At 43.4% G+C, this 18,645-nt stretch overlaps 1 protein-coding gene across 15 annotated transcripts in view; it reads right to left on the reverse strand.

Annotated features, from left to right (window-relative positions):
- The window catches only part of itpr1b (inositol 1,4,5-trisphosphate receptor, type 1b), a 55,395-nt gene that overhangs the window by 4,228 nt on the left and 32,522 nt on the right, over positions 1 to 18,645 (reverse strand). For 11 of the 15 annotated variants that reach the window (XM_029149851.3, XM_029149852.3, XM_029149861.3 and 8 more), the window contains 16 exons: positions 14,886 to 15,069; positions 14,496 to 14,758; positions 13,726 to 13,926; positions 12,635 to 12,745; positions 12,134 to 12,229; positions 11,927 to 12,061; positions 11,549 to 11,656; positions 10,799 to 11,030; positions 9,561 to 9,683; positions 6,467 to 6,642; positions 6,065 to 6,229; positions 5,608 to 5,797; positions 5,312 to 5,404; positions 4,337 to 4,485; positions 3,396 to 3,561; positions 2,551 to 2,711 (listed from right to left, as the gene is read on the reverse strand). In XM_029149851.3, the coding sequence (XP_029005684.1) occupies positions 2,551 to 2,711; positions 3,396 to 3,561; positions 4,337 to 4,485; positions 5,312 to 5,404; positions 5,608 to 5,797; positions 6,065 to 6,229; positions 6,467 to 6,642; positions 9,561 to 9,683; positions 10,799 to 11,030; positions 11,549 to 11,656; positions 11,927 to 12,061; positions 12,134 to 12,229; positions 12,635 to 12,745; positions 13,726 to 13,926; positions 14,496 to 14,758; positions 14,886 to 15,069 (2,553 nt within the window). The remainder of the gene's footprint in view (positions 1 to 2,550; positions 2,712 to 3,395; positions 3,562 to 4,336; positions 4,486 to 5,311; positions 5,405 to 5,607; positions 5,798 to 6,064; positions 6,230 to 6,466; positions 6,643 to 9,560; positions 9,684 to 10,798; positions 11,031 to 11,548; positions 11,657 to 11,926; positions 12,062 to 12,133; positions 12,230 to 12,634; positions 12,746 to 13,725; positions 13,927 to 14,495; positions 14,759 to 14,885; positions 15,070 to 18,645) is intronic. The other 4 variants (XM_055509275.1, XM_055509273.1, XM_055509270.1 and 1 more) reach the window with 1 other exon arrangement.

Genomic DNA, 18,645 nt, shown 5'->3' on the forward strand with positions numbered 1-18,645 from the left:
ACGAACGCATGCAGAGACCATGTTAGTCCCCATGTAGCATGAATGAAAAGGCAGGATGCTGCGTAGCTGCTGAGGTCACTGGGTTGAAAAAACACCGCCGAAGAACCGAGCTGGAAAAGTCCCCGGGTTTCAGTGGTTGATTTGGAGACGCAGGGGTGAGTGAGGTGGCCGTCCAAACCGCAAACCAGGCCCGGGTCAGACGACAGCCCGAGGGGAATCACACGACACTAAGATAATGAGCAGCGCAAACTCATTCCGAAAGGAGGAGAAGTCTGTTGAGCAAGTTCCACTTCCTGAAAGAGACAGACGCTGTGTTTACCTAGTTCACCCGCCCCTCCCCCAGCTACTGCGCACGTAGCTCTATAAAACACGGCTTTATTCAATAAACTGCTCATTTTAATAAATGTATCTGTGTTTTGTTACCATAAATGTTACTTTAACTGGGCTGATTTAATCTTCACTAAGTTTGAGTGACAGTTTATTAAACAATACTATTAACTTCACCATTAATATTTTCCTTTTTTCTGTTGTTAGTTTCTCATGCCCAGTTCTGCACATGTTGTCAAAAAACACGATCTAAACACGGCGGAGGTAATTTCCCCTTTCTAAATTTGTCCCAAACCGCGTGTGTGTGAGTTGGTCGGACGACACCAGTGGCCCAGCCCTCTTTCCATCCCCACTGTTTACAAACGAAAGCCCTTCCAGTAAACCGAGAAGTACGGGCACGATTTAAGGCTCCACATCATGCTGGTTCATTGGAAATGACGGAAGTAACATTTTTCATTATTAAAACCGCACGGGCCGTGACAGAGAAACAGGATGCTGTGTGGTTAAAACAGCAACAGAAAACGTCACAGTCACACCACAAGCCACCTGACGACTGACGGCCCACTCAGTCCTCAGATATGCAAATAAACGCCAAAAAAGCTCAGCACACCCCAAAAGGCACGTATGGCTGGAGCATCTGGAGCACGTCTTGCTCCAGATAAAGAAGAGCAACAATGCGCATCTCAGCGCTCTGCTCTGAGCAAAGCCTCCTCTGTACACATCTCAGACGTGACACTTCACACAGAGCCCTCCACCATTGACGTCAATCCCAGTCATTGTCAGAGTAGTCTGGCGTCTACACCCCCTTCTGTTCCTTCTTCCACATTATAGCAGTATCAAATAAATCGAAACGCAGTGGCAGGCAGGTGCAGATCGAACACACCGGACTGTGACATCACAGCTCGAATGCAAATCATTACTAAAAATACTGTGGGGAAACAAATCGAAGCATACAAAACGTTGAATAATGAATTAATTAAGTCTACTACGCAATTATTAAGCTATTTTTCTAATTACTATGACTGGTTAAGGTGAAAAACCTTTTTACAAGCAAATAGGTCTGATGATTTTAATATAATTCTGCTGACAAATAGTGAAATAACATTTAAAAATGAAATCATTTGCATGTTAATGTTTATTAATGTGCTTGTGCAGCCACGTGTCGTTTTCAATGTAATCCTTTTCCCTGATGGTGCTTTACTAATTCTGTTCCATGTTGCCTTTCCTCAGTATTTTCTCTTCTCTCTCAAACTCGAAGAATTCTAAAGTCATAGACGACAAAGGAGGAAGTGCCGTGTAAAATGTGACAGTTAATGCTAATGTCAGCTGGTTGGGGAGATTCTGCACCATGTGTAAGGTCTCCTCGGACGGCCCCCGAAACCCACCGGTCAGAACTCATCCTCGACGAGGCCAGACTGGGTGAAAGGTTAATAAGAGAGAGCGCGAAGGGGTTAATCTCACATCAGGTGGTTCCTCACAAGACTCCGCGCAGCACATGGAGGCAGAAGTGCAGTGGAGTGGGCTAAATGGTGCCTAATGAGGAATGATTTCAGAAGCCGGCAGCCGCGCAAGTGCGTCAAAGAAGCAGCCACTTCAGAGGAAGGGGCTTTCCTTTGACAGTTACAAATGCTTCCTAATTGCTCACAGGCTCCGAGTATGATGCAACAATCAAAATAATCAACTTACTTTCAGGTTTACATTGTTAACGACAAACTTCCTCAGAGGTGGTCGCTTTGAGTTGATTGCATCACGCTGTAAAAGGCGCCGTTAGCGGCGCGTAGGGACATTTCGGACGCTTTGCTCTTGTTTCATAGCCGTAAAGTCACTTGCCTTGTTCGCTAGGGTTTCAAAATGAACCTTTAATAAAAGCTTTAAAGAACATTTCTTTGTGTAGGGGCAAAACTAATTACTGATGCAGAAACAAAAAAGCTGTCGTAATCAATTCTGTCCCACACAGTCTAGAGATCGCGTCTACGGTTCTGTTCACGAGCGACGGTTAACCTCACTAAACACCACAGTGGAGGCTCATACTAATTAGCACGTTTTTTCTGCATGTGCACTTTAGCTGTGTTTGCACACAGCTACATATAAAGAGAGGAAAAGCTTCATTTTTAAAAATGTAGATAGATTGTACAATGACGGTTTGAAGAAAGAAAATGTCCATATGTTTAATTGTAACATTTTAAGAAAATTAAAATGTAAAATGCACGACCCCATCCTTACTCTGATCATTTCCGCCACGTAGCTCTCCGGACCCGTGTACTCCGTCGAGTCCTTGACCTTCACCAGGACGATGAAGAACAGGTAGTGCCACATGTTGTGCTCCACTTTGATGTGCTCTTCAAAGGTAACCGTCTTATTGTCAAACTTATCTCTCTCCAAACCTAAGAGTGAGTAAATGTATAGGTTTTACATGGATTAAGTGAAAAAAATGGGTGTACAGACATTTCATTTTACTGTCAAATAAAGAACTTTTAACAGTGTTGCCCAACACAAGTTTTTAGGAAATAGCTCAGCTGGTCAGTTGATGACTGCTAGACTGATGCGTGAGTGTACTCTCTAATATGGTCAAGACCCGTATGGCAACAGGAAGAAACACTCCTCCTCCACAGCAGCACCTGCCATGACTAAGCATTCATTCTGGGAAGAGGAGGCGTTTCGTTGTTTACACTACCCAGAAAAACAGCCCCCATGTCGCCCTGATGTGAAGCTGCATCATCGCAGTCGCGGGTTCGAATAAGCGCAGGAACAGCGGCAGACCACTGGTTTGATTTCACTTAGGCATTCACACCTGCTGATGCTTTACCAGTAATGATCAACAGCAGCGCATCGAGTATCGATTGCAGATGTTTCCGCTTTTTTTTTTTTTTTTTTTTTAAAAAGGAGTAAAGCGACAGTACGACAATGAGGTTTTGACTCATTATCCCATAATGCTGACAAACCATACTGTCTGAGTTGAACAGCAGAGGAGGAACAATGTCTCTTATGGTGGAAAAAAGAGGAGCAGCTACAGCAGCTTTTAAATGTTTCCATGTTTCTAAGGCCGTGCAGCAGCTTCAATCTCTCACCACAAATAAAACATGTCGTCTTCAGGATCTCCTCCTTCTTCTGTTTCTCGCTCCTCAGGTCAGCGAACGTATCGATGATGACACCAAAGATGAGGTTGAGGACAATGATGATAACCATGAAGAAGAACAGCAGGTCGTAGATCACCCTGGCTGCGAAAAGGGGCTCCTGTTGAAATGGATCAAATGAGAGAAAACCTGTTAAAAATTATATGAAACTATAATGATCTGGTGTCATAATCTCCAGCCGTAAAAAAACACGAGTAAGTTGCTCACAAGTTACTGGTTTTCCTTAGAATCACTTGCAAAATGTAATTTTCCAAAACCTGTTTGCCAATTACTAAAGTCAGTAACAATTAATATATGCAGACAGATTTTTTACTGAGCACATTTAAATATGAAATTTTATTTTATTGTTTAAAACGATGTGTCTTTTTTTCCTAAAGGCCAAAAGCACATACACAGATTTTATTTTTAGGTTGTAAGTCATCGTGGCAACACGTTGGAATGACTCACGATGCCCTCTTTGCTCAAAGGCCAGGTGTATGACACAGCCCGACCGAGTAGCAGAGCGCTCACACACGAGTTCACGTAACGGAGGAACCTGCGTCTGGATGAGCCGTGCTCCTCTACTACAGGTCAAGCTATGCTGTATATGTTTTAAAAAAATAATATATATGACATTATTCCTGTCATGGCTTCGTTGTAAAATGAGCACTTATTAGATCGCATGTGTTTACTTTCATTTCAGTCTGTATGTGTGTTTGAATAGGAAAGGGACTTGCTTGTTCTTTGTTGCATAAGAATTATTAAGTTATTATATAACTATTGTAGTATTCACTACCATGATTTACTTAGAATATTACTTTTCACAGTCTTCCCACTGAACTTGATTTACTGTGGGTGTGATTTCCTCCTTGTTGGTATGTTCTTGTTGTTTTTACCTCTTTGGATGGCTTCCGCAGGACGTCTCCAACACCTCCTCCACTCCTGAGGCCATGACTCAGTACTGTGACAATGCACATGAGCAGGGAGTCACACGTTCGCTCTTTGTCCTCGATCACCACTGCTGATGGCTGGATGGCGAGGGACGCTATGGAAAAATAGAGATACGTTTACATAGTCAGTTCCTGAATGTTCCTGTAGGCTGAATGTGAAACTCTACAGCCTGCATGGCTTTTGCTAGTTCAAGACGCCATGAATGAATTAAAAAGGCAGCTGAGAATAAAAATAGAAGAACTATACTACCAAGGTCATCAGCACCTCAGCTCTCATTTGATATGCTTATAATTTTCGATTACAGGTTTATTAAATCGGCCCCATCGAGGGACTGTGAGGGAATGGCAAACAGGGAATCTTCTTAAAGCATCCACACTAAAACAAGTCACCAGACTACAATAATTTGCCAGCCTAGTGGTGATGAATAGAGAAGCCTGGACGAGGTCAGGCCCCGGGCAGTTTGGGAATTCAATGGTGAGCACGTGCTTTAACGTCAGCCATCTGTGTCGAACAATTTTCCCATCAAGGTCTGATCTCGCTGCACCATCACTGAGTAGACCCATTGACCTGGTTGGAACAGAGGGTGATTTATCCACGACCTTTAAACCTTGAGACCAGCTTAGTCATCTAAAATGCACAAGGGATATTTCCTTTGACACCCAGCTCTCTAAAAGTCCAGCTGGACTAGACTGTTCAACCCCATGACTACAGAGATTTACAGCTCAGTGGGATGAAACTCCTCTGGCTGAGTCAGACGTCTGTGAGGACATAAAGACCTTAACACACATGATCACACTCCGGAGCATGCACCCATGCAGACAGACATGCAGTCATACAAACGCACTAATCTTCCGATCACATTTCTCACAGACTCCCAGTCCGACACGCACACAGTCATCCTTTACTTTAGCACTACCTACCATCGATCATGGCCTCTGCTGAACAGTTCTCTCCATTTTCTTTCTGACAAACTCCCCCAGAGAAGAACTCTCCCACCATACTGGCTCCATGCTCTTTTCAATTTTGAACACAAAAGATGTTTTATGTGTTTTCATACATATTATTATTAATATAATATAATATTATTAATTTCAGGTAATGCTAGAAGGTAATTAAAAGTAAAAAGAATTCTTGATGGCCTGGGGTTTTGAGAGCAAATAAATTTTATAGTGTCTCTATATGAGTAAAGGGGGCAAAACAATACACTTTAACATACCTAGTGTTTTGTTGGGGATCCTGTCAACAGTCAAAATGAAATCGTCTTTGAAAAAGATATAGCCCACAATGGAGAAGAGGTAGACAAGGATGAGGGCCAGCACGGCTGTGAGGACAATGGAGCGGCCATTGCGGGTCACACTCTTTATTACGTTCAGCAGGGTCTCCTCTCGATAAACCAGATCAAAGAGCTGGAAAGAGAACAGATTCAGAGTATTAAACATGAACAGAAGAGAAGTGTGTAAATGTGAGTATGTGGGATAATAAAGGCCACAGTGGACAATGGTTTCTATTGTTGGTTTAAATCTTCATTATTTAAATTTTCAGGCTAAGGTTAACTGTATTGATTGATAATAGGCCATAAAATGTCCTAAAAATCCTGTGTTTGTCATGTGTGTTTGATAAAACAAAATAGTATCTTCTTTCCTATTCCATATTTAGCGCATGTATTTACATACCAGTAAGCTGTAGAAGAAGACGTGTACAAAAACCCCCAGGCTGCAGATGATCAGGTAGAGCAAGTGGTACAGAAACTCCACATCCATGATCATGGCCTTGTAGCCTCGAGTGAAGGTTCCTCGATTCCCAACGAAGCTCATCAGAAAGATGACCTTATTACATAACTGAGGAGCAACAGAGAAAACTTGGTGTTTTAAATTAGAGGTGTCTGGCTGCCACAGTGGTGCACACATCAACATACAGATAGACTGTTATACCAAACAAGTGTATCTGTCCCCTTTAAGGCTTAATCATGGTTGAATGCTTTACATTTAGCCGGTTATTGCAAGCAATTGCAGTCGCTCTCATCTCATCGACCTCTGACACAGTACGTGGTCTTTACGCGCCCGAGGCACACTCACATTGAAACCCCCCAGCAGCAGCAAGGTGGGCTCCAGTCCCACAGAGAAGATCAGGCGTAGGATGGTGGAGGCAATGAGTGCCCGGATGCCGTGGGGCTGAGGCAAGACGATGACAATAGCCAGAGACACGAGCATGGCCACCCACAGCAGGGCAGACAGATGTGGCTCCAGGGTACCTGGATGGAGGAGAACGCATTCCAAAGAAAAGACACAAGGAGTTCATTATGTTCCCTTGTTCCCCTACCTTTGCAGTCATCTTGACTAGCATATTCTAACAGTACATTACACACAGTATACAGTATATTTATATAGCTGTTTGTGTGTGTGTGAATAATATGTATAACAAGAACTCACTATGCACTAGTTCAGAAGCTTAAGAAAGGCTCTGTTATGCTAATTGCTGTAACACGCGTGCATCTATCAAGCCAGTAGGGTTTTCTTTTCTCCAAGGCAACAAAGACACAACCGTGAACGTCTCCCTTGTGGGTCCTCCTTGAGCCTCAAGCTCAAGCTACTCTACTGTAAATTCATCACTGATAATCCAGGAGTCTGCGATGCAACAGGCCACGCAGGTGCTTGTACTTTGCTATGATCATTATCTAACTTTCACTATGAAGAGAGAGAGACACACCGCTTTACTCTAAAACCACTTTTCACATTCTGCGAACGGCTTGATAAAAATGCTTATGCAAACACTTGTCTATGAAGTGAAATTAAACTGCAGCATTAACCTAGTTAGTCAAGGTGCTTTTTCTGGGACTTCTCCACATCTGCAAGCTGCTGGGAAAGGTTTCCAACCACAGTTTCTCAGCAAACCACAGAGTGGAAACATCCATTGACAGACAAGCAAGTGATGCGAGTTGCTCATATAATGTTTAAGGGGACTTCATGGTGTTTAGACAGTCAGTAAAAACTAACAAAAAAATTATTTTACAAGAAGGTTAAAGTATTCGAAAGGTTCTATGTGAGCGTTTGTGTGCATTTGTGTATCCAATAAAAATAATAACGGTCAAGATCCCACACTTGGTTTGAAGCCAGCATCCCTTTAGCCATTGTCCTCTGATTGTTTTGTCCCGGGATGAACTGCCCAGCTTTTGGGAGACCTCTGACACAGAAAACCACATGGAGTTTCTAAAACTAAGCCCACAGCCTCTTTTTTGTTTCTTCAATACCACTGTGAGGAAGTTCAAACAAAAGGGAGCGCACCATTTGCCCCCACGCAGAACAATTGAAAGTTTATGTGGATCACAATGTGCGTCTCCCCCGTGCTACTCTGCACTAGAACAATAGAAGCCTTAATGGCGGCGGCTGCTCACATCTCCTCAAATACTGCCCTCAAAAGGGAATATAAATGATATTTTCTAACTGCTTTTAAACTGAACCTTTACAGTAATACAAAAAAGGTTTTATGATTTACATTATTTAGATCTTAAATCAAAATGTGCACAGAGAAGTAAAAGTGATTTTCATAAGTTAAAAAGAAACAGTGGATAGAGGAACTGAATCACCAAAGGCCACCAAATCGGCTTCCAGACATGTACTGGACCATAAACTGACGGTCAGGGATTCAGAACCACTGTCATAGCATGAGGTGCATGTCCAAATTAATATCATAACAGACATCAACTTCCTGTTCCTGTTTATTTCCAGGGAGTCAAATTTAAAAGCAGGTTCAAATAGAAAAGAGGGATAATTCTCAATAAAAGGGGGGAATTTACTACAGTTAGCACTTATTTGGTTTTATTGGTGTATATTAAATGAATTCAAGTTTTTTGTACAGTACGTACTTGCAGTGACCAACAGTGGTGAACACTAGCAGGCCTGCACATGTAGGAATCTGAGAGGAGAATGAGATCCTGGATGCTGAAGCAATGAAAGTATCTAAAGTTGCAGTAATGAAATGAATCAAAGAGACTATTTAGGAAGGTGGTATTAGGGCGATCGGGGGTTCGTGTGTGGGAGCTGCAAAAATAACACTATCTTCTGGGTCATTAGCTCTAGCTTTAGCCAGTTAGAATATGCACAAACCAAAGTCGCACTGAAAGAAGCAAAGGTTTTTATTAATCTTGTAAATTAATCCATTGAACGTTTATAGTTTTTGTTGTTTAGGTTATAATATAATACAAGTTTTATTAGATTTATTGATGTAAAAGCTTCAACTCTTTTCAAACTCTTTTCAAGTAGGTATAACTTTCAGTGTTATACTGTTCAGCAGAGGCCTGACAGTACGTACTTAAGCCCACGGATAAAAAAACAGACCAATTACACCCTATTATAGGAAGAGATTGATTTAGAGAGGAAGACTATTCAAACCAAAACCATTGTAGGAATATTACAAATATAAGAACAAAAGGACAACAAATATATAACTATTACAAAAGTAAAATCTGTTTAGTACCCACAGTAATAACCAAGACTCCACACACTGCAGTTCTACTTGTAGGTTTTCAGCTACAGTAGGATTGGATTCACATCCACTTTAGTTAGGGAGGTGTGAAGCTGCACCCAAAACCACAGGCACGGTCACACACACATTGCTCTGTTGTCCTGTGCATGCTCTATTATTAATGTTACTGTAGGTAATGTGATCACATGGCAGATGCTGTGAATACTGCACGTGTGTGACTGCAAATCGCGAGGCACATCAGGAGCTGTTCATGTGTCTGCTGGGAAAACAAACGCTCGCTTATGTTTTTGGCGGTTATGGCCTGAAGCTACTTTAATATGAAAAGTAGATTACAATTGTTTGAGAAACTCCAAACTTCAAATGTTATGAACTCTTAAATTTAAATATGGACTTTACACCTCAGTGATGCTTCTTCTCTTTATGAAACTGGTTTTCCATTAGCACAGCGCTCCAAAACTTAGTGAATATCAATTGTGTTAAAAACAAATCCAACTTAATTGCAGCACCTTCATCAACATTTCAAAGGGCTGTCATTCTCCCTCAGGCATAGTCTGAATAGTCACAAATGTGTTTTGACATTGCAAACATTTTTTAATTCATCATGTTAACCACAGCACACCTGACATGCACAATGGCATTCAACTTCCAGGTAACAAGGCTTCAGTTGACAGACTGACGGTGACTGACCTCCGCGGACGCCTTCCAGAGGGTAGAAGAAGGCCACGAGCAGGTTCATGAGCACAGCCAGGTTGAAAGAGATGCTGCTCCAGAAGGACATGTTCCTCGAGCACCAGTACAGGATGGGCTGGGCTGGAGGACAGCGTTGAGGCATGTTAGTACAGAGAGCTGCAGCAGGAGCTACATTGACTGTATATACACCAAACAAAAGAATTTCACAGTGCAAAACAAAAAAGAACCAGTGTTTCTTTTTTCAAATATTTTTTTTCCTCAATTCAAGTGTAACGCAATACAGAAGAACTGTGCATAGGCAGCTGTAGTTGCTGTGCTATACTATAAATGCACGTTAAGGAAAATCCTTTTCCTCAACACACTAAGGCAAACGAGACTGGTCACTTTACTACTGCAGCTGGACAGCGCCAGCCACAGACCTGGCCTCAGTGAGGATGGTGTTCATAATTAGTGCATTTCTTTCTCTGTGTGGCCACTGCCCGTCTTTGATGTAAAGCTATGTCACATCAAAAGCAGAAAACATGTGACCGGACATGACCTCAAACTGGCAGGTTGGTGAATCGGGTCAACCCATTAAGCTTATTAAGATGGGACAGGCTTGGAGGATCCAGTTGACGTCGCTGGCAAAACACAAGCCTAATCTAGATCCAAAATGTGAAGCCAGGCAAGGACCTTCATCACATTTCCTGTTCACTCTCTGGTTTTTGCATCATAACAAAAAGTATATATATATATTTTTTAATCGTGACGAGTGTCCACACTTAGCTCATCAATTATTCACTCCAGGAGTTTCACAGTTCTACATCATTTGCTCGCATTCGTATAAATCATTATCATACTCATAAAGCTGCTGAAATACATTATTAGTTTCACAACAACCTTAATATTAACACAATGTCACATAACATAGTCAATGAACTAGGTTGATATGTTGCTTATAAAGATTTACATGCACTTGCATCCCTCCAGGGTTAAAAGCAGTGTGCAGCCCCCTTCACAGTCAAAACCTGCAGCACTTTCGGGCTTTAGTCATTTTAACACATACATGTATTTCTTTGTACTAGACAGCGAGAGCGCTGATGGGAGTATGTGTCTATGTTTTATCTCCAGCTCACACGTACTATAATCCAGGTACTGTGTGTGAGAGGGGTTTTAGCATGTGCATCACTTTGGGAGGGAACCCTGGAGTGACAAAGTAAAGCAGGCAGTAAGAAATAAGAAGGAGAAGGACGCACAGGGAACGGTGTTTGTGGTACCAGTAGCCTCTTGAGTACCTCGCAGCTTCTTCTGCCAGTTCATCTCATTGAAGAGGTCTTCAGAGCGAAGGAAAAAGTCATTGATCTTGCTGCCCTGCTCGTCGCGCTCTGTGGTGTAATAGACCCGCAACTTGGATTCTTGGGTGAGGAACTCGCAGATGTTGGGCACAGGAAAGACTATCTGCTCCATGGTGCGATCGAGTCGTATGATCTAGACACACACACACACACACACACACACACACACACACACACACACACACACACACACACACACACACACACACACACACACACACACACACACACACACACACACACACACACACACACACACACACACACACCAGCGGCCACCAGTCACATTCTGTCACTGTGGCAAAGACCATCAAAAGCTCCGTCTTTTTTTATTTATTAGTCTGGATGTTAGGTGACTGATAAACTGGACCAACACCTGTCGCTCAGAAGCCAACCAACATTCTTCCCGCACGCACCAGGAAAACACGTGCACACATGCCAAAGGCTCTTGTCATTCTCTTAAGATGTGCAATGAACCAGCAAAGACGCCATTACATGCCTCATGTCATCTGCTGTGCCAAAACGTGGTGCCGTCGGCAAACACAGATGTCAGGTGGGTAAACAAGAGGCAAATTACAGCAACTTATCAAAAGCGAAATCTAAAGTAGATACAGAATGACAGAGGATGGAGTCACAAATCTAACGACTCACCTCGATCTGAGCCGTGTGTTTGGCATAAAACTCCAGCGCCTCGTCGCCCTCTCCATACACCCCCCCTGGCTTCAACATAGCCTGGAGCTCCTTGTTGTGACGGGCCAACTGAAATGGCAACAAACACCGTTAAATTACAGTAGATGCTGTTATACTTTGCCAAATTCCTTTCAATGCAACCACATACAGAAGGGCGTGAACTGGCATTTGATTGAAAGCATGGTTGTGGTTAAAGGTATGTATCAGTGTAAGGGCTGCAAAACATGATGACAAGTACAGACCGACAACTGAAAAAACAATTACAGGTGTCATTCATTGTATGTAGAATGTCTCACAGGCGTGTCAGTCCTACAGTAGCTCGACTAGTTGGCGGCTTACTTGATGTGCCAGGATGTAAATGTTATGACCAACGTTGCGTGGTGATGCCGAGTGCTCCTCCTCCCCGTCCTCCCCTTCATGCGGCTCCTCCACCTCTATCTCCCCCTGCATATAGGCCTTTTTGATCACTTCCACCTGCAAGAATGTGAGGCGTCACACATCGTGCCCTTTGCAGCCATTGGACGATCAATACAACGCCTCACGCACCAGCTCCTTAGGCCTCATGTTGTACAGTATTCTCTCAGCATTCTCGCTGTCATGCCGACTCTCCATAATTGCAAGAAGCAGCTTGGAAGCATTGTTCTATGAAAAGAAAAGAATGGTTGACCTGATGTACTACATTCCAGACTGAACAAAGCAATAAATAACAAGTCATTAAGGAAGAAGTCTTTCGTTTAAATACTGTACACATACAGTATGTTCGCTGCCAAGAGTCAGAATTCCTTCACTCCAACAGACAGGTGACTCAAACATTACCTGCTCTGCCACATGGTTTGTGCTACTCTTAGTGATATACTGTGTAAAGTACCTGATTAAACCCATGATTCCCTTTACCTTGTATAGAGGAGTCGTAGAGCTCCTGCTCGTTCCCAGCTAAATCTCCAGCATTTACCAGTACAACAGTGTTGTATTAATATGAAAAGGCAAAACAAGGCTGGGTAACAAAAGGTTTTTGTCAGCGTTAGTAAACAAACAATAATCACTCACTTTGAGTTCTAGCACCAGATCCATTCTCTTCCTGCCAAGGGGGTTGATGTCATTGAGGATGAGTGCGATGATTATATCAATGCCGTTGCACTCATGAGTGGCGATGCAGTTCTGAATAACAAATTTAATGGAAGTCACAAGTGGGCAGGAGATTCACTTCAGCCACAGCTAAGAACAAACTGACTCCAGACAGTAATTGAATTCAAACTGTACTGTTTTCTGATGCTGCTGGAGTTTTGTTGATCACCTCTATAAACACAGCTGTTTTCAGATAAGACCAAACCAAACAGCAAACCATTATACAGTAGCTACTACACGAGTCACATTCACCTGTGATTTATACAGTATGCAACAGAGACACATTTTACCACTGTATGTAATCAGGTTAAACAAACCAAAGTCAAAACTGATTGATTACAGATTAGGATGTTCTGCTGTTTGCTGCCAAAACTCCATTTTAAAACACAACACATAGAAATTCCTAGCAAGAACTATTGAGTGTTTAGTGATTGATTAATGACTGGCAAGTTGTGGCCATGAATACTGTCTTTGTTCTCACCAAATACGGTTTATTTTACCAAACAGTATTTGCTACTGAACACCTCAAAATTCTTCGAATGCTTTGAAGCAAGTCTCTTGAAGATACACATAAGAGATAGAAGTTAAAACCACACAACAACAAAAATGTCTGTGCATGTTCCTGTCTTTTTTCTCCCGGTGGATAAGAACAAAGACCTTGTTTAGTTCCTGCTTGAAGGAACAGGAATCAGTTCAAATAGCAGCCGCTTTTGGCCAGTTGCCGGTTTGCTGGTAATATTCTCGCACTGCGGGGTCACGGAACGAGCTCACAGCAGCACTGAGCAGAGGATGCCACCATCATGTGGAAAGAGCAAGCAGGGCTAAACCAGGCCAAACACTGCCCACACAAGACTGGCTGCGCTTGGGCACCACCCTGACAAAACAAACCGTATGACTACTAAAATAAACACGTGACTTCGATGGAACAGAAGTCAAGTTGATTTAATCATCAAGATGAAAGACAAACTCCATGCAAAGCTAGAACAGTCACGGTCTGCGCGTGCATGTATCACCTGGTTCTCATGACAGGGACCCTGGCAGTACTCGGTCAGGCTCTCCACAGTCTGGTTAATGAGCCCTACATTTTTCTCATTGATATAAAGTCCCAGAAGGCCCAGACCTCCTGTCGTACTGCCACAAATGCAGTCCAGGAACTGGAGAGTCTCGCAAACCAGATTGTAGTTGTTCTTGTTATTCTGGTTGCGCAGAAAATTCTGTGAAAGGATGGAGATAAAATACATGTTATGCACATATGCTTGTTTTTGGGCATCGTTAAACATTACTTTCAACAAGTGAGCAAGAAGTTTGAGGAGCCATGTCCAACAGCAATAATACAAGCTCAATAATTAAAGCCTCAGGTTAGGGAGAACACGTAACCTCAATATAAAGTACAACATGTTCTTTGTTTCTCTCAAAATTAACCAAGAGGATAGAATACAATATGTATGAACCAGAATCTTCCACCCACTAAGGTTCAGGAGAGTGATTCAACACCAGGCCGACTAAAACCCAATGGTGGGCCCTGGTTTGGGGTGTAAACAGAATCAGTGCAGGAAGGATGTTTTCTGTCTGGGCTGCCAAAGCCCAGCCATTACTAAACACCATCACGCTCCTCATAGTGAAACTAGAACAAGACAAACCAGATATGGAAACAGCTGCATCAGGAAGTTCTGCAAATGGTGCCTATTTTCAACACACTGTAGTTTCGGTTCTGTATAACCCAGTCAGGACACAGGTCAGAGAAGTAGGGGGCTCAGGCGAAAGCGATCCTCTAAGGGCTGACCTGCAGGTCCCTGTTGTGGTTCTCACAGAGGAGCTGCATGAGGCGTAGGATGGGCTGCATGATGGTGATGATGACGCTCATCTCGCCTTCCTCCTGACCCTTATCGCTCGTCGGCGCCGGAGAGCCATCGGCGGCCGCTTGGTGCTCCTCGGCGTCGACCTCGCGGCGGTAGGTTGTGAACGCCTTCTTGGTGACGGCGGAGGCCTCCATTAGCTGCTCCTTCACCTCCTCCGTCACCACGGCCACCACCGGCAAGTCTTTGACTAACCACAGGAGCAGGAGTCAAATACAGACAACACGGTCCCATCAAGAATGCTCATTTCACAACTTCTAATATTCATGTAATTATTCCTACGTCTGCACAGAGATGTTTTCTGTATGTCCTCTAACCTTTTTTGCGCGCCGGTGTTTCTTTGTCTGGGGGCTCCTCGTCCTTCTTCTTGCTGCCCAGGTCGCTAGTGTTTACAGTCACAGTCGCTTTAATCTCCTGCTGGGCCAGCTTCATGCGTTCATAAAATACCTTGAAGAATTTCTCAGACTTGTTGTCTCCCGTCAAGCGATGGTAGAATGATCTCTGGAGAGAAACACATTCATTCACGTTTCAACTATAATCAGGTAACAGTAATTATAGCTCTATATGTTTTTAATGAACCCATATCCTGGTGCTGAACGCTGAGTGAAGGTGCCCGACTTTCTTTTCAGGACTGACCTTAATCACAGATTGAAGTCAGAAGACCACTGTTATTTAGTAACCGCTCAGTCACTTATAATCATTGACTTGCAGTTTTTTACTGTTTACACAGCGTTCGGAGCCACAGGTTCGGACAGAAGCCGTTACATAAGCCTCATTATACAGTGGCAGGAAAACATGCTGTTAGGCCTCACCATCTGCTCTCTGCCCACCGGGCATAACGTGGCGCTAGCACCCTGAGGGCTACACGCAGCATTTTAGAATTTACATGCAATACAGCATGCATGCAAAAAGGTGCGCGATTACAGCGACCTGCTCCTGAAGACAAGCACATACAGCACTGTACAGGACAAGCGCAGTTAGGATGCTGCTTGTTTTTCCTGCAACAAGCTTATATGTTTTGTCCCATTTCCCCGTCGACAATCCCTCCTTACATAAGACCTGTAATCAGCTGAGTGGTTACAGTGAGGGCACACGGCGCCTCAACTAACACTGTTACATCAGCCCATAAAGGGTGAGCAATGACGGGGGGGGGTTGGGGGGGTGGGGTGAGAGAGGAAAACCCTGCCCTACTTCTCATTGCCAGACCGACACGCAGTGCGAGAAGCAGGAGGGAGGCTCCGAAAGTGGGAAAAAAGGTGTGGGCGAAGCCGCTTTGAAGCCAGCAAGCGGTGGTTATCGTGTACATACAGTAGATTGTGGGGCAGTTTTGAAAGTCTGTTACATAAGATTCTTTCCAGGTTTGGTAAAGTTTTCAAGAGTGAAATAAAATGCGGGCGCGTTGCTCAGTAAAAGTTTGCTCAGCCAGAATGTCTGGAGACTCACATGACTTATCACATTAATGAAACCTGAGTTTTTTCCCTTTTTTCTTTATGCAACAATTTCTTCTTGCTTGTTTTCAGCCGGTAACATCATGTTGACGGGATAAGGTCATTCACTGATAGCAATCAGATTAGGAGACTTATGCAAGCGGGCCGACTTCCCCACACAGGCTACGCTCTCAGAACAGCTTAGCAACATTAGTAAATTAAACAGCCCTCATGACTATGGCCATTAAAAACTTTACTTCATTAAAAATCCCTAAACATGCTGGAAGCTGCATGCAACAGTGGCTGCACTGTGCTTTGGTACCCAGCTTTCATCAGGTTCAAGTGCAAACATCAAGACCTTTTGCTTCTACTACTAGATTACTTTTGCATCACGTGAGCAGAGGTATTCCTCGTGTGTATTTCTCATTTTAACAAAATAACGGTTTGATTGGAACAGGGAAAACCCCCAAAAAACTGGTAATGACTTAAACTACCTATAAAACATGGTTTATAGGTAGTTTACGCAATGTGATTGGAAACCAGACCTGAATCAAGCAACATAATATAGGGAATCAGCTGCAATGTTGTGGCCTGAGGTGGCTTTGCCTTCTGTGCAAGACACTCACTACCGTGCTATTAAATCTCGTGGGAGCTCTGCTTATCCTGCTGCTGCTCGTCATGTTCAGCACAGAAGGTGGAGGCTGACTCATAATTCTCTCTTTTCTACAGATTTAACAAGGTTGCACAGCAGGGCCTCTTTTCTTCTCTTCTTATTTCGTGCTGCTACTTTTCTCTTCCTTCCCCGTCAGCTGCCACCCTGGCTCCTGGCATCAACACGGGCCGGTTATGTAAGTCCTGTTTATACCACCAGCTCGCTCTCTTTCTCTTTATCCGTCTCCGCCTCTCCAGCCTGACACCTTAGCGAGCGACAAAGCCGTCTCTGTGCTCATTGGAGGGCTTCGGCGGCACACTCTGCCACTGCCCAGCTGGTGACCGCAGCAATCTGTCCTTTGAATTTAAGACAAAACGGTCACTTTGGGCCAAAATGACGTTGAAATAAACATGACAGCAAGTCCAGCAACGTCTAAATATATTCAGGGACTTTAACGACAACAATGAGGATAGTCTGACTGAAAGGCTGCAGAAAAGCAGGAGTGAAATATTAAACTATAAAATAGTTGTTTCTAGGTTTAAAGCGAGCTGATATATTTATGGCCTTAATACCTGGAAACTCACTTAGCAGAGTCTTTTTAAAGCTTTCCAAGAGGTAGCAATAAAGTGAACATGAACCAAGCGGAGGTGGAGGAGGGGGGGGGGGGGGGGGGGGGGGGGGGGGGGGGGGGTAAATCACGCTTGGAAGGGGCTGAGGGGAGCGGCGTGCCACAACAAGTCTTAAGAGTGGCGGCACCTGTTTGCTCGTGTGACAGTTGGGGATCAGAGGATGTGAAGACGGTGATGAGTAGATGGATGGTGGGCTCAGGGAGCGGAGCTGCTATTCTTACTACTCTAATAATAAAAACAAATAAAAAAAAACAAGTCAGACGACTCAGAGGGACACTATTTTTTTTTAGGTAGTGAAAAGTGTTTCAATTATTTAAAAATGACTTTGCCAGGAAATGACAGGAAAAAATACTGTGCAGGTTACATAATCACACACACACACACACACACACACACACACACACACACACACACACACACACACACACACACACACACACACACACACACACACACACACACACACACACACACACACACGCTTTCTAGTCTCTAATTATATCATAGGATGGGTATGTGCGTGCTTGTGTGTGTGTGTGTGTGTGTGTGTGTGTGTGTGTGTGTGTGTGTGTGTGTGTGTGTGTGCGGTGATGGCATGTGAGGGTGAGTGTGGTTTCATGCCATCATACAATAATCGTGCTACGTGTCTGCTTGAGTTGTCACAGTATCGCTGCTTATCAACAACAACCTGCAGGGTGGAGCACACAGTACGTGCTGCAGAATTCTGGTAAGTTACTGCATGTAGGTCAAAAAGTAAAGATGGGCGTGGCATGTACATTATATAAGAAACAAATGAATGTTCTTACTAGTGTTTTATCAAAAAGGTCAGCGTATCATCTTTAACGGCCACTAGCTTTATTCATGTTGGCTACTTTGTTACTACTGTTCTAATTATGATGTCTCATCTTTTGAAGATCATGCATATTTTCAGCTGCGCCAACATAGAGCAATTGTAAAAAGAAATGCAGTAAGTAGCAGTCTATTTTACTGGCTGGTGCATTTAATTACATGTGCATCCATGATGAAGCATCTAAATGTTTTGTCAATAGATAATTGGCAGATGGTGGAAAGTCAGGAAAAAAAGCTGTGACCTGACATTTTTCCAGTCCAGTTCTAAGCCACTGTGTAGCAGCCCACCACTCCAGCTCTCATATTCATAGACGTTGCGTTGACTAGACAACGGCCCGGGATGAACTCAAAACAAGCAGACTGTGCGGAGAAATCTGTGGGCATGTTTTTGTCTTGCTTTTCATTTAAACAACACAAACCCTTTTGTCCTAAAACAGGACAGTCAACCCATACTTATGTAAGACAAGGAAATGTGATGCATCTGCTGATATGTTGTAAAGACACTCTGGGTCATTCATGA

The sequence above is a fragment of the Betta splendens genome, chromosome 5 (genome assembly GCF_900634795.4).
Source record: "Betta splendens chromosome 5, fBetSpl5.4, whole genome shotgun sequence".
NCBI lineage: Eukaryota > Metazoa > Chordata > Actinopteri > Anabantiformes > Osphronemidae > Betta > Betta splendens.